The sequence below is a fragment of the Lynx canadensis genome, chromosome E1, assembly GCF_007474595.2.
Source record: "Lynx canadensis isolate LIC74 chromosome E1, mLynCan4.pri.v2, whole genome shotgun sequence".
Lineage (NCBI taxonomy): Eukaryota > Metazoa > Chordata > Mammalia > Carnivora > Felidae > Lynx > Lynx canadensis.
This window is the reverse complement of record NC_044316.2, coordinates 16,718,878-16,733,655: the sequence shown is the minus strand read 5'-3', so window position 1 is coordinate 16,733,655 and position 14,778 is coordinate 16,718,878. Positions and strand designations below refer to the sequence as shown.

The window sequence follows — 14,778 nt, the reverse complement described above, 5'->3', positions numbered from 1 at the left end:
GGAGACAGAGAATATATGGGAAATCTCTACCTTCTGTTCAATTTTCCTAAAACTGCTAAAAAAAAAAAAAAAAAAGGCCATTAAAATTTTTGTTAAGAGGGCACTTCTTGGGGCGCCTGGGTGGCGCAGTCGGTTAAGCGTCCGACTTCAGCCAGGTCACGATCTCGCGGTCCGGGAGTTCGAGCCCTGCGTCAGGCTCTGGGCTGATGGCTCAGAGCCTGGAGCCTGTTTCCGATTCTGTGTCTCCCTCTCTCTCTGCCCCTCCCCCGTTCATGCTCTGTCTCTCTCTGTCCGAAAAATAAATAAACGTTGAAAAAAAAAATTTTTTTAAAAAAAAGAGGGCACTTCTTGGGGCACCTGGGTGGCTCAGTCAGTTGAGCATCCGACTACGGCTCAGGTCATGATCTCACAGTCTGTGAGTTTGAGCCCTGCATCGGGCTCCGTGCTGACAGCTCAGAGCCTGGAGCCTGTTTCAGATTCTGTGTCTCCCTCTCTCTCTGACCCTCCCCCGTTCATGCTCTGTCTCTCTCTGTCTCAAAAATAAATAAATGTTAAAAAAAAAAAAAGAGGGCATATCTTATGTTATAACAATAAATAATAACAATTATTATAATAAAAAGGGTTGGGGGAGACTTTGGGAAATGACAGAGATGTTTATGGCATAGATTGGGGTATTGGTTTCATGGATGTATACTTATCTCCAAACTCACCCAGCTGTACATATTAAATATGCACAACTTTTTGAAGATCAATTATGCCTCAATAAAGCAATTTAACAAAATTTTCTAATAAAGATGGAGGCCTGGCTGGCTCAGTCAGTAGAGCATGTGACTCTAGATCTCAGGGTCATGAGTTCAAACCCATGTTGGGTACAGAGTTGAAGCTTAAAAAATAAAAATTCCAACAAAGAAAGAAAAAAATGTGGGGGTGAGGTGGGAAACAGATGAAAAAAATGGCTTCCAGTTAACATCCATTCAAATATTACTGTACATTTACTGCATATATAATCAGAGCCAAGTGCTGAAGATTCAATGGTAGAAGAAAGATACCGTCCTTGCCCTTGCCGAGTGCACAGTCTAGTCTGCTCTTCTCTTTATCTGTTTTAATAAAAAACCAGGAAACTGCACTGGAGGCAATTTACTCTGTATAAAATACCCACCATTCCTTATCTTTCCTTATCTCATAAGAGACACAGAGTTCCAATCCCATCAACTAGCTCAAGATATCTGTCAGAAATTTGACAGAAATTTCTATTTGGGATTCTTTCAGTGCTTCTCTTGGAGTTTCCTTTCCCTCAATTCTGTCACTAATCCAAAAGTAGCCATGCAAAGAGAAAAAGAAATGCAGTCACACAGCTTAAGTGAGCCATTTAGCAAGGCAGAGAGAGGTAAGACTCACTGCCATTGGCTATCTTTTTGTCTCTAATCCGATACAACTAGGAAAAGTTAGGGAAGCACAAATGGCAAAAGTGGCCATATTAAAGCTTGTTTCTAATAAGAGCTGATACAACAAGAATGTAACGTCCACCATTCTGATTCCAAGTATGCAAGGTTGAGAGAGCTGTACTGCTAACTTTATGTTCCACAAAGCAACAGAGCATTTCAAATCAAATTCATTTGTGAGAAGCTAAGAACTAATACTTAAATGGACAAAGGTCTAACAGAGAGCTGGGCCAAACGAGCATTATACACATATAGCTATGGATAGGAGTAAATGCACATGAGGAGACTGGAAGGCAGCATCAACACTCTGATTCTAGGAACACAACACAGAATATTAAACTAATCAGAAACCAGGTGCAGGTAAACTAGAATTTTTTATCAACAAGAGCTCACATATTATTACATACCTAAACTTGGGCTTGCCTTGGCAAGCTCTGAGCTAACTGTTCAGTTTCCTGAATATGTTAGAGGCTCTTTCATCCTCTGTCAAGGCTCAAATACATACAGAATGGGAACAACTGAACTGTGCTCCTGAAATTTATCCACAGCTTCTACACCAACCAGTGGCTAAGCTGAAACAAATAAAAGGAAAAAACAAATAACCTCCACAAACATTACCTATCATACAAGTTATGAGACTAAGTTAGCAGGTGGGCAGCAAGAGTTTCTTTGGGATATTCAGGGTAAACATTAGTTGTCTTAAAAAAAATTTTTTTTAATGTTTATTTTTTGAAAGAGAGAGAGAGAGAGAGAGAGAGAGAGAGAGAGAAAACACACAGGCTGGGGAGGAAGGGAGGGAGGCACAGAATCTAAAGCAGGCTCCAGGCTCTGAGTTGTCAGCACAGAGCCCGACAAGGGGCTCAAACCCACGAGAAACAAGGTCATGACCTGAGCTGAAGTCGGACACCTAACCAACTGAGCAACCCAGGTACCCCATTAGTTCTCTTTTGTAAATGTGAGGGGTTTATTTATTCATAACATCAAGAGCATTTCAAACATTTGGCCTTCCCTTGCTTATTAATATAATCATAACATCAGACCCCAAAACTAATGGGAAATGCTGATTTCCCATTTTATACTGATTTAGGATTAAGTAATAGGTACATCTCAGATTTCTTCAATTCTAGGCTTTTTAGATGGCAGAAAGGCACTTAGAGGCCTTAGGGTTTGATCTCGGACCTCTAGAGAGTACCTGTGTAATTGCTAATACGTTTTTGTTTGTTTTTTATTTTTTTGAGATCTACTTTTAGGCAATCTCTACACCCAATGTGGGGTTCAAACTTACAACCCTGAGACCAAGGGTTGCATGCTCTATCGACTGCGCCAGCCAGGTGCCCCAACTAATTCTTACTAAAAGGAAGTGGTGCTTTAATCAGGAAGTCAGAAGCCATTAACACTTATATACTCAAGAAGGTTGAGATGAAAGCTTTTATAGAAAAAACTGCAATGCAAGGTTTTAAATTTCCTTTCAAAGTTCAAGATTCTAGGTTATGGAATTAAAAATTTAAGAGCCACAGCATAAAGAAAAACCCAATACCCACCTGGGTTTGAAGTTTATTTCATATTCTTCTGTTGGGAAGAAGATTGACAAAATCTAATAATCTAATTTAACCCAACAAGTTAATCAGAGAAATGTAATTTAAAATGGCAGTTTTTTACATAATTCCTTAATATTGGAATCGGCAGTAATTCCCACATTTCCTTAGTTTCCAACATTTACATAGAATAGATGACTAGAATAAGACAACAATTCAGATGCATTTGATCAACTAAAGTTCTCACTGAAAAGAATACCACTGAAATTTATTCTAATTGTCCAGCCAAAACAATATTTAAAATTTCGAAACGTGGCAATAGTAGCAACTGAGAAAATTATTCCAAGAAACTCCATTTATTGCCTAAAGTTGAAATCTTGTTACAAGTTTCAGGTGAACTGGATTCAGCAATCTGAGGACTGGGGTAGGTCTGAGAAGTCACCTGCCTCTGCTTTATTTCTGAGAGATAAGAACTCAACCTGTTTGCAAAGCTCATCTATCAAAGAATGATGTTAAAATTTCTCTCAGTAACTAATTTAAATTTTTTTTTTTTATTTTTTTTTAATTTTTTTTTTTTCAACGTTTATTTATTTTTGGGACAGAGAGAGACAGAGCATGAACGGGGGAGGGGCAGAGAGAGAGGGAGACACAGAATCGGAAACAGGCTCCAGGCTCTGAGCCATCAGCCCAGAGCCTGACGCGGGGCTCAAACTCACGGACCGCGAGATCGTGACCTGGCTGAAGTCGGACGCTTAACCGACTGCGCCACCCAGGCGCCCCTAAATTTTTAATCTCATTATAAGCAGTTCACAAACACCACCTGGTAAAATACTTCTGTCCTCAGTATCATCCAACATCAAGAAATACTATTCCTTAAGCTTATACTGCACCTTTGCCTTTAATTTCTTTTTACTAAGAGTCTTACATCATGCCACTGCATGCAATGTTTATCCTCAAGGAAGCCACATTATAAAGTCCCAATGTCTAGACAGGCAGCTCACCCAATCCATCAGAGAGAAAGGTTTCAAAAGTATGTAAATATTAAATTCTAGCCAAAAGAACAAAGCAAAGTCAATATATAAAATTAAAACAGACTTCAGATGTGATACTAATAAACTAAAGAACACTGTTTTCAAAAGAAACAGAGCTTGAGGGAGTCTCAGGATTTTATTCCTTCAGTCTATCTCTATGAAATTCTTCAATTAAAAAAATCTATGTATTATATTCTTTGTAGCCATTAAAAACAGATTTATTTGCTGACACGGAAAGATATCCATAATAAAGTGTGAAGAAAGCAGGTTATAAGACAGCATTTATATTTTTTCTATTTCATCTTTAAAAATGTTTATTTATTGATTTTGAGAGAGAAAGAACGCAAGCAGAGAAGGGGCAGAGAGAGAATCCCAAGCAGGCTTGGCACTGACAACACAGAGCCCAATGCAGGGCTCGATCTCACAAACTGAGATCACGACCTGAGCTGAAATCAAGAGTTGGATGCTTGACCGAGTGAGCCACCCAAGGAGCCCCTTATCTCATTTTTGTAAAAAAAAAAAAAAAAAAAAAAAAAAAGGTGCTTTGACATACACTCTTTTCTCCTTTTATTATTATTGTTTTTTAATGTTTATTTTTGAGAGAGGGAGACAGAGTGCAAGAGAGGGAAGGGCAGAGAGAGAGTGAGACACAGACTCCGAAGCAGGCTCCAGGCTCCAAGATGTTAGCACAGAGCCTGCTGCGGGGCTCCAACTCACAAACCATGAGATCATGACCTGAGCTGAAGTGAGATACTTAACCAACTGAGCCACTCAGGCACCCCTCTCTTTTCCTTTTAATTCTAAGCTCAGATCAAGTGTAAGAAGCCTTCATTGTTTGTTTGTTTGGTTTTTTAATAGTTTTCTTTTATTTATTTTGAGAGAGAGAGAGAGAGAGCGCACGTGCACAAGGGAGGGGCAGAGATAGGTGGGGAGAGAGAGAATCCCAAGCAGGCTTCATACTGTCAGCATGGAGATGGAGCCTGATGCAGGGCTCGAACTCATGAATCGTGAGATCATGAGTCAGATGCTTAGCTGACTGAGCCACCCAGGCCCCCCGAAACCTTCATAGTTATAAAGATCAGTAGTAAAACCTTTTCATTGCTCAAAACTGATTAGCCTTTCATATACACACATTTCCCCTAATTTCCTTCATCCATGAGCAAGTTGTCAGTTATTCAGTCACTTTTTTTTCAAATGTATTTATTTTGAGAAAGAGAGAGAGACAGCATGAGCAGGGGAGGGGCGGGGCAGAGAGGCAGAGAGGCAGAGAGGCAGAGAGGCAGAGAGAGAGAGAGAGAGAGAGAGAGAGAGAGAGAGAGAGAGAGAATGAATGAGAACAAATGAATCCCAAGCAGGCTCCGTGCTGCCAGTGCAGAGCCTGACTCGGGGCTCAAACTCACAAACTGTGAGATCATGACCTAAGCTGAAACCAAGATCACATATCAGGGAGACTTGTAGGTTTTCTGATACTCAGATTTGGCTATTTTTATCATTGATCCACTTCAGCAAGAGCAGAGTCAGAGAATCTGACACATACTTTTATATATACACATAAGACTGGAAGGATGCTTATCCAAATTACTAAGAATTGTTTTTTCAGAGTGTAAGATACAAAGTGATTTTTACTTTCTTCCTTATACCTTTCTGTTTGTATGATTTTTAAAACTTTTGTATTTAGAAAAAATAAACCCATTTTCATTTTGAGCAACTATCAATGAACTATAAAAAACAAAACCAAAAAACTCCTTATTTTCTTAAACTCTTCTACAAAGTGAAAAGTACTAAAAAACATCTCCCTGTTATCTTATGAGCACCTTACCTCTAGTAAAGAACATTGAACTTACTTCAAATGTTAAGAAAGTTTTTTATTTCCCAGTCTGTTTTTTTTTTTTTTTTTTAACGTTTATTTATTATTGACAGACAGAGAGACACACAGAGTGTGAGCAGGAGAGGGGTAGAGAGAGGAGGAGACACGGAATCTGAAGCAGGCTCCAGGCTCTGAGCTGTCGGCACAGAGCCTGATGTGGGGCTTGAACCCACAAATGTGAGATCACAACTTAAGCCTAAGGCAGATACTTAACTGAGCCCCCCAGGTACCCCCTGCTCCAGTCCATTTTATGTTAAATGGGTCTTTGATAATGTGCAAGAATACCAAAAAACCCACTGTCTTTATTTTATCAGCTACAGTTTTCCTAAGTACTGAAGTTAATGCTTGAGACTGTATTTGGAATGCAGAGCTTCCCTGAAGGAAAAACTGGTTCAGTCTTATTTTCAATGCTAAAGCAAAATGTGGGATTTGGTGCCTCTATTTGTTGTTTGGTTACTGAAAAAATAAAGGCAGGGCTTTCAGTTGACTATCAAACTTTTAACCTTATGTACAAGTCCCAGGATGAGAATTTTAGCATTCCAAATTTAACTCAAAACAAAAGGCCTTGCTTTGAGTCTACAAATGCTCCTTTCAGTTAGAAAAGTGCTAATTTGTCCAAAGTCACACAATGTATTCACTCATTTTCTTGAAGATGACTCACTCAATAATCTGAAACATAATGACTATGTGTTTGTAACAATTCAAAACAACTGTAAAATGGCTGGTCATTTAAACTGAATTAATTCAGAGGCATCAGTTACATTTTCTGAATTTGTATTTTATAAATGTAAAGCAGCTGAAGTTGCACATTTTAGCAGGGGAAGAAAAACAGTTAATTGCCAACTCTGCCTTCCTAACTGCTTCCTTAATGCTCTCCTGTGGTTAAAATCATTTTAACATTTAGAGGTACATTCTAAACTCCAGAAGGTTATCAAAGAGAAAAAGATAAAGTAAGTGCTGACAGACCTCAACTTTGGCTCTACCAAATCACACAAGTTTTGGAAACTATAAACAAATATATCTAATGGACATCTAGTACGCGCAAGTGACCATTATTATGGGTTCTAGAGGAGGTGTTCTCAAAGTGTGACTCCTGGATCAGCAGCATCAACATCGCTCGAAAACTTGTTAAAAATGCAAATTATCACTGCCTACCCCTTCCCAAATCAAACACTGTGGGTGGAGTCCAGCAAATGGCAGGTCAACAAAGCTTTGCAGGTGATTCTGATGGGCTCCAAGGTTTGAGTATCTGCTTTCAAGCATTTAAAAAATTTTGTTTTTACATTTATTTATTTTTGATAGAGACAGAGCACAAATCGGGGAGGGGCAGAGACAGAAGGAAACACAGAATCCGAAGCAGGCTCCAGGCTCCGAGCCATCAGCACAAGCCTGACATAGGGCTCGAACTCAAACCACAAGACCATGACCTGAGCCGAGGTTGGACGCTTAACTGACTGAGCCACCCAGGTGCCCCTGCTTTAGAGCATTTAAAAGTATATAAAAATATAGACAGGATTTACGTAAGTGTATCATGTGATTTTCAGATTAGGATATAAAATAATGATGTAAGGATTTATTTCATATTCTTTAAATTTCAAAGGAAGTTTCTCAAAAAAATTGGTGGTCATTTTAAGAAGGTGACAGAGGTAGCATCTGAGAGGACAAAATGACCTAATTTAAACACAGAACAAATAAGTGAATGAAAAATCAGTTAATCACTATAGAGTTCAGAGATCTGATCATCAATTTTCCATTTACTCTTGTATTCTACTTATTATCTCTCTCCCCGTTCAGACAGCAGAGATCAACTATTTGAACTGAACGTGCCAGTAGAAACCCACTTTCCAAGTTACCACCCAACCTAGAAAGGCCCATCATCACATGCTTGGATTACTGCAATAACTGCTTAGTGGCCCCCCCATGACTTAAATGGCTTCCTCCTCCCACTATTCTGTATTAGATTCTGAGGAATCTCTCTCTCTCTCTCTCTCTCTCTCTCTTTTTTAGATGTAATCTCTACACCCAATGTAGGGCTCAAACTCAAAACCCAGAGATCAAGAGTCAGATACTTTACTGACTGAGCCAGCCAGGCACCCCTCTCAAATACTATAGCTGTTCCATCGAATTCCTTGCTCAGAACCCTGTAATGTTTCATTACTGCTTACTGAGGTACTACCTCCAAGTATTAATCTAGACAGTCAGATAGGGAATGTAAATGAGAGAAGGAGGCCACATGAAAACTAAATGGGTAAAAATGCTCTTCACTTTTCTTTTTTTTTTTTTTTTTTTAATTTTTTTTTTTCAACGTTTATTTATTTTTGGGACAGAGAGAGACAGAGCATGAACGGGCGAGGGGCAGAGAGAGAGGGAGACACAGAATCGGAAACAGGCTCCAGGCTCTGAGCCATCAGCCCAGAGCCCGACGCGGGGCTCGAACTCACGGACCGCGAGATCGTGACCTGGCTGAAGTCGGACGCTTAACCGACTGCGCCACCCAGGCGCCCCATCTCTTCACTTTTCTTAAAGAAACATACTCATCCCATTTTTGTTTTCCTACTTGAATTAAAGTTCTACACTACAAGAAAACAGTGAAGATATGATGACAAATGGAGACACCTGGCTTCAGTGTCTAGAAGACCACAGGATATGTGGGGATTCGGTAAATTAAGAGCCTGGGCCATACCAATGCCTGCTCCTCCAGGTCTAGCAAGTTTTGTCATGTGAGAATAAGGTTCCAGTGTTGCCAGATTTTTAGATTTTTGAGGACAAGCTTCAAGTATTGATTTTTATGTGAAATCATTCAACTTTAAAATTCTGGCTTGGAGTCAAAAACACTACCCCTGTGGTCCAAACAAAACATATCTGCCAGTTTGAGACCTCTAGTATGGAGCATTAAGGTCCTATTTGCCTGCCTTTTTTCTGGTATCTTATCTTCCTTTTATAGTAACAATAATCCCCAGATTTAGGCAGCAATAAGCTTTCACGTCTACTTGGTCCTCTTAACTGTGAGAGGCAGAAAGGAGATGGACTCAAACAAGCTAAGTAACTTGTCCAACATCACGTGATTAGTAACAGCCGAAGCCCAGGTCTCCTGACTCAGAGACCAGCACAAATCCCTGGTCCTTTTACTCTCTCCTTGTCCCTTCTTAACACGTGTGCTTTTGCTTTGTCATGTCCTCATCTAGAAGGACTGTCTTCTTTTCTGCTAATGTAAATCCATCATCATTCAAGACCCAGCTCAAGCTTTACTGTATATGTAACCCCCCCTCTTTTTTTAATGTTTAATTATTTGAGAGTGACCGAGAGAGAGAGTGAGCAAGAGAGTGAGCGAGAGCAAGCACAGCCAGGGAAGGGGCAGAGAGAGGAGAGAGAGAGAATCCCAAGCAGGCTCCACGCCCAGCACAGAGCCTGACGTGGGGCTTGATCTTACAACCATGAGATCATGGCCTGAGCCGAAATCAAGAGTTAGACACTTAACCAACTGAACCACCTGGGCACCCCTACATAAAAACCTTTCTAACTAAGCCAAGTCTCCAAGTATTCTTTCTTCTGAAATTCAGTTGTTATGGTCAATAACTCACAAACTGGTGCTTATCAACAGCTCTGACTCATCAAATTATTTTGCATCATTTCACCTTAACTCCTATCCCCAATTATATTCTAAGCTTGCTGATAGTGCAGACATGTTATTCTTTTTTTTGTTCCACATAGTTCCCAGCACTCTGCTGGTACATAAAAATGACTGTTTAATGTTTGCTATCTTGGAAAGTCTTTTGAGGAAGAGTTTTAGTAATGATAACACTAACTTACCAGCCTGATGTTGTCTTCTGGGCGCAGTAATATGAACATTGCTTGGAGATGCTGTTGGAGATCACCTGGTTAAATTGGTAAAACAAAACAATAATTATTCCTCATTGTAATGTCAACAGAGAGGATTCCTTCTACCTTAATAACCTGTGTAAAAGAAAGTTCTGGGTCACTCAAGGACTGTAATTAGAAATTAAGTGAATGTCTTAATATGATTAACTTCTTTTTAAGTGAAAAGACAGAATGGCAGACTGCATCTCTATATATTTACTTTTAGCCTGTACTATATTAAAATTTGCTTTGTGTCTGTCCAACGGAAAGTGCACTTGAGAGCAACCTCTGTTCCATACTGCAGTGGGTGCTGAAAAGAGCAACAGTGATATATGTCCAGGCACAGACACCACTGGCTGTGCTCTCAGGCACACTGAAGGTAGCAAGGAAGGAATCCTGAAAATGAGGTGTGTGACTGAGGTTAGAATTATCCCTAACTTTAAAAAAAGCTAGCCATTTTGCCATTCTTATTCCTGTAAATCTTCTGTTGCATTTAACCTAAGAAGATTTTTAGATTTCCCATAAAATAATATCAATAGTTAATGATTTCCATATTAGTGGCTGATATTAAAATAAGAGTTCTCATTAAATATAGCAGATCCCAAGAAATAAATATTCCACTGAACCTATTATTAGGTACTTTAACACAGCCAATCAGTATTTGAAAACATACTTGTTCCTATACATTCTATAAAACTAAGTTGAAATTTTTTTGTATTAAAGTATTAGAAAACCTGAGGCTTTCGCTAGTAGAAGATAATTAGATAACATACTGGTTTTTTTTAAATTTTTTTTTTTTAACGTTTATTTATTTTTGAGACAGAGACAGAGCATGGACGGGGGAGGGTCAGAGAGAGAGAGGGAGGCACAGAATCTGAAACAGGCTCCAGGCTCTGAGCTGTCAGCACAGAGCCTGACGCGGGGCTCGAACTCACGAACCGTGAGATCATGACCTGAGCCGAACTCGGACGCTTAACCGACTGAGCCACCCAGGCGCCCCGATAACATACTGTTATAAATAATGACAATCAGAGAACAAAAAACTTCATTCGTGCCCATCCAGATCTGTCTCTTTTTTAAGAGTCTAAAGATTCTGATGTTCTCACATTATCTTGAAATCTGCATACAAAATTTTCCTCCAGGTTAACTTCAACTCTTAACTATGAGATGAAATACTGATATATGCAAGAAGTGGTGAGGGGGAAGAAGGAAAAAGTAGGTTAGCAAACAGGTATTTGTCTAAAAGGTCAGCAAGTCTGGGGCAACCAGGTGGCTCGGTTGGTTAAGTGTCTGACTCGTGACTTTGGCTTAGGTCATGGTCTCACAGTCATGGGATCAAGCCCTGTGTCAGGTTCTGCACCAGGCATGAAGCCTGCTTAAGATTCTCTCTTTCTCTCCCTCTGTCCCTCTCATGCTCTCTCTCTCTTTCTAAATAAATAAATAAATAAATAAATAAATAAATAAATAAATAAATAAATAAAGGTCGGCAAGTCTGAAAGACTTTCCTTTTTCTTTCCTTTTCTTAAAGAATAGTTTTCTTGCCTCACTCCCACCCCACCCCTATTTCAGTGCTGGCTTCTGACCAATTCCAGTATTGCAGAATCTTTTAACTTTCAAAATTAAAAAACAGAGTCATTATGTTTGGCCAGGTCTGTTCTGCTACATTTCAAACCCAGAGACACAATCTAAGTCTCATGTGTAAGAACCAATATGGGCTCATAGGTATAAAACCAAGAGAAATTAAAACATGTCCACACAAGAGCTTATACATATATATTCATAGCGGCATTACTCATCACAGCCAAAAATGGAAACTCAACTGTCTATCAACTGGTGAATGGAAAAATAAAATATAGTATATCCATACACTAGAATATTATTTGGTCATAAAAAGGAATAAAGTAGTGATACACAGTATAATGTAAATGACCCCTGGGCACCTGGGTGGCTCAGTCCGGTTAAGCATCCAACTTTGGCTCAGGTCATGATCTCATGGTTTGTGAGTTTGAGCCCCATTTTGGGCTCTGTGCTGACAGCTCAGTCTGCTTTGGATTCTGTGTCTCCCTCTCTCTCTCTGCCCCTCCCCTGCTCACACTCTGTCTCTCCCTCTCAAAAATAAATAAGCACTAAAAAAAATTAATATAAATGATGCTTGAAAACATTATGCTAAGTGAAAGGAGCCTGTTTCCAAAGAGCATTTATATAATTACACTTATATGGAACACCCAGAACAGGCAGATCTATATATAGAGAAAGTAGATCAGTGGTTGTTTAGGATTGGCAGGGAAGGTGGGGAATATAGGGAATGACTGCTAATGGATAACTGGGTTTCTTTTGGGGGTGATGAAAACATTCTAAAATTAGAGCGATGGTTGCACAACTCTGTACATATGAAAAAAAAAAATCACTGAATGTATACTTTAAATGAGTAAATAGAGTGAATTATATGGTATGTGAATTATATCTCACTAAAAGTGTTTAAAAAAAAAAAAGAACCAGTGTGGGGAGAAGACAAAGTGTTAGGAATAAACAATGAAGAGTGACTTAAGTTTCATGTTACAATTGAGTTAAGCAGCTGAGGCTTTTTAAAAATTAAGATTTATTCTGTTCTATCAGGACAAATAGCCTGAGGAAAGGATTTTTAGGATGGAGAACTTGTAGAGGAGAACCATTTCTGGGCAATAGTGGGCCTAAGTCCCTACTCTAAGTGCTACTGGCCCCAAGATCCAGATGGCTTCTTTGAAGGTCAGGCAAAAGTCAGGGAGCCCTATCCCCACTGTAAGGCTTCTTATGTGAGCTGGGTATATGGAAGTTCAGGTGTGTTAGCAGTGAAAAGTACTGCCAGTAAGTAAACTGGGTGTATTCTACCGGGAACCTTCATTGCTAAATCATAGAAAAATTCATTAGAGTATATTTGTACCTCAGTATTTGTCCAACAAAAATTTACTGAATACCTACTACATATATAAGGCATTCTGCTAAGTGCCAGAAAAATAGTGAGAATGAAGGAAAAGTGATTATAGCACAGTACAATTCTTTCCTTCACTATCACAAAACTGTTGGAGAAATGGGAATGGGATAGTCAGCCTTGTAGAACAAAACAAAAGGCTAAGAAACCAAGAAAGGAATGGTATACATGGAACTTTACCTGCATGCTTGTTGCGTCTGTGGCTGATTCTTGGTGTGGATGAGCCATTTCCCCGTGGCAGAAAAAGGGCAGCACCTTTGACAGTTAGAAAGCTCTCGCTGATGCTGTCAGGAAAAAGTCAAAACAAAACGAATTATTTAAGGAAGGAAATCAGAGTATGATGGAGATCCATTTTGGGATTATTCTCTCTCCCATCTTCCAAAGTCCCAATTTCAAGGGATGAAGTAAAAATAAAATCAAAAGAGACCTTGATTATTTGCAAAGTCATTTCTACTCTAGACAATTTTTCTGAAACATAACTTACAATACTCTCTACATATTACATGGTAGTAGTTAAGAGTGAAGGTTCTGGAAACAAAAAAGAGGGTGAAGGCTCTGGTGCCAGATTGCCTGGGTTTAAATCCTGGCTCTGCTACTTCTTACCTGAGTGAATTTTGGGGGCCCTAAATTTCCGTATCTGTAAAAACAAAGCTGTCATGAGGAGCCAATATAAATACAGTTTCTTACAGTGGTACCCTTAACAAATATTAGGTATTGTTATTAGATCTATGATTACCAATACGTGTTTGATGAGTGTCCTAATCAGATGTAAAGTATAATACTTTAACAGGCTCAAAGTTTGCCAAAAAAAATTATTATTTTTTGTTTGTTTGTTTAAAATACACCTACACTGGGGCGCCTGGGTGGTTCAGTAAGTTAAGTGTCTGACTCTTGATTTCAGCTCAGGTCATGATCTCATGGTTCGTGGGTTTGAGCCTCACATTGGGCTCCACACTGGCGGTGTGGAGCCTGCTTGGGATTTTCTCCTTCTTTTCTCCCTCTCTCTGCCCCTCCCCTGCTCTCTTTGTCTCAAAATAAGTAAATAAAAAACTTAAAAAAAAAAAAAACTTAAAAAAAATACACATACACCACACTAAAGTGTTACTCAAGATTTTACTTTTACAGACTTGTATTCCCATATGCCTGAAAGGAGTAAGGCACAGGAAATGTGTTTAACCTATGGAGCTGGCCATGTTAACACCATCCTTCATGTAAATGACAGTTCAACGGAGGTGGAGAATTACTACTCAGGATAGCAGTAATATAATCACTAGTGAATATCCGCAGAAAACAAAATATATCCAAACTATTTCATATCAACAGACTAAGACTTTTAACGTTACCCACAAATCTGAAAAGGTCTAATAGAACTTTTAAAACACTAATGGCAAAATTCAGAATGGAGGGTTCCAAGTTTGCTTATAAGCATGTTATGCAGAGTTAGGTAATGTATTGTGAATTACACTCCCTACTCAACATTTCCACTTGGAAATCCAACTGGCATCGCAAATTTGCATTGCCAAAACAAAGCTCCTGCGTCCCTGCAAACCTGATCCCTATTCTCATCCACCCAAACTGTTTGGGCCAAATACTTAGCAGTCATCCTTGGTTCCTCTTTTTCCCTGCAACAACATGTATCCTAATCCATCAGTAAGACCTAGGGGTTTTACTTTCAAATATATCTTGAATCTGCCCACTTATCTCCATTACCACTTTGACAATGTCCATAGCACCACCATTTTTCATTTAGACCACTATTAAAGTTTTTTTTTTTAGCTTTTTATTATGGAAAATTAAGGGCATAATATAATGAACCCCCATGTTCTCATCATTTCAGCTTTAACTGAAGGCCAATCTTTGTTTCTTCTACATCCTTACTCTATTCACCTGGTCCCTGAAGTGAAACTAAATCCCAGACATTCTATCAGCAAAAAATTTCTTAACTGGTCTGTCTGCAACCACTTCTGCACCACTGCTATCCACTTACCAAAGAGTAACCAGAGTGATTTTACGTATATAAAATACACATATATATCACATAATGCCACTTCCCTCCTTAAAACTCTCCAACGGTTTC

At 39.1% G+C, this 14,778-nt stretch overlaps 1 protein-coding gene and 1 non-coding gene across 7 annotated transcripts in view; both read right to left on the bottom strand.

The window, feature by feature from the left end:
* SSH2 (slingshot protein phosphatase 2) overlaps window positions 1–14,778 on the bottom strand; it is a 246,595-nt gene that overhangs the window by 51,591 nt on the left and 180,226 nt on the right. For all 6 annotated transcript variants that reach the window (XM_030295813.1, XM_032591088.1, XM_032591087.1 and 3 more), the window contains 2 exons: window positions 12,882–12,985; window positions 9,686–9,750 (listed from right to left, as the gene is read on the bottom strand). In XM_030295813.1, coding sequence (XP_030151673.1) covers window positions 9,686–9,750; window positions 12,882–12,985 — 169 coding nt within the window. The remainder of the gene's footprint in view (window positions 1–9,685; window positions 9,751–12,881; window positions 12,986–14,778) is intronic.
* LOC115501908 lies at window positions 5,426–5,506 on the bottom strand. The gene has a single exon (XR_003964959.1). It is a non-coding gene; the product is annotated as a small nucleolar RNA U2-19 (small nucleolar RNA).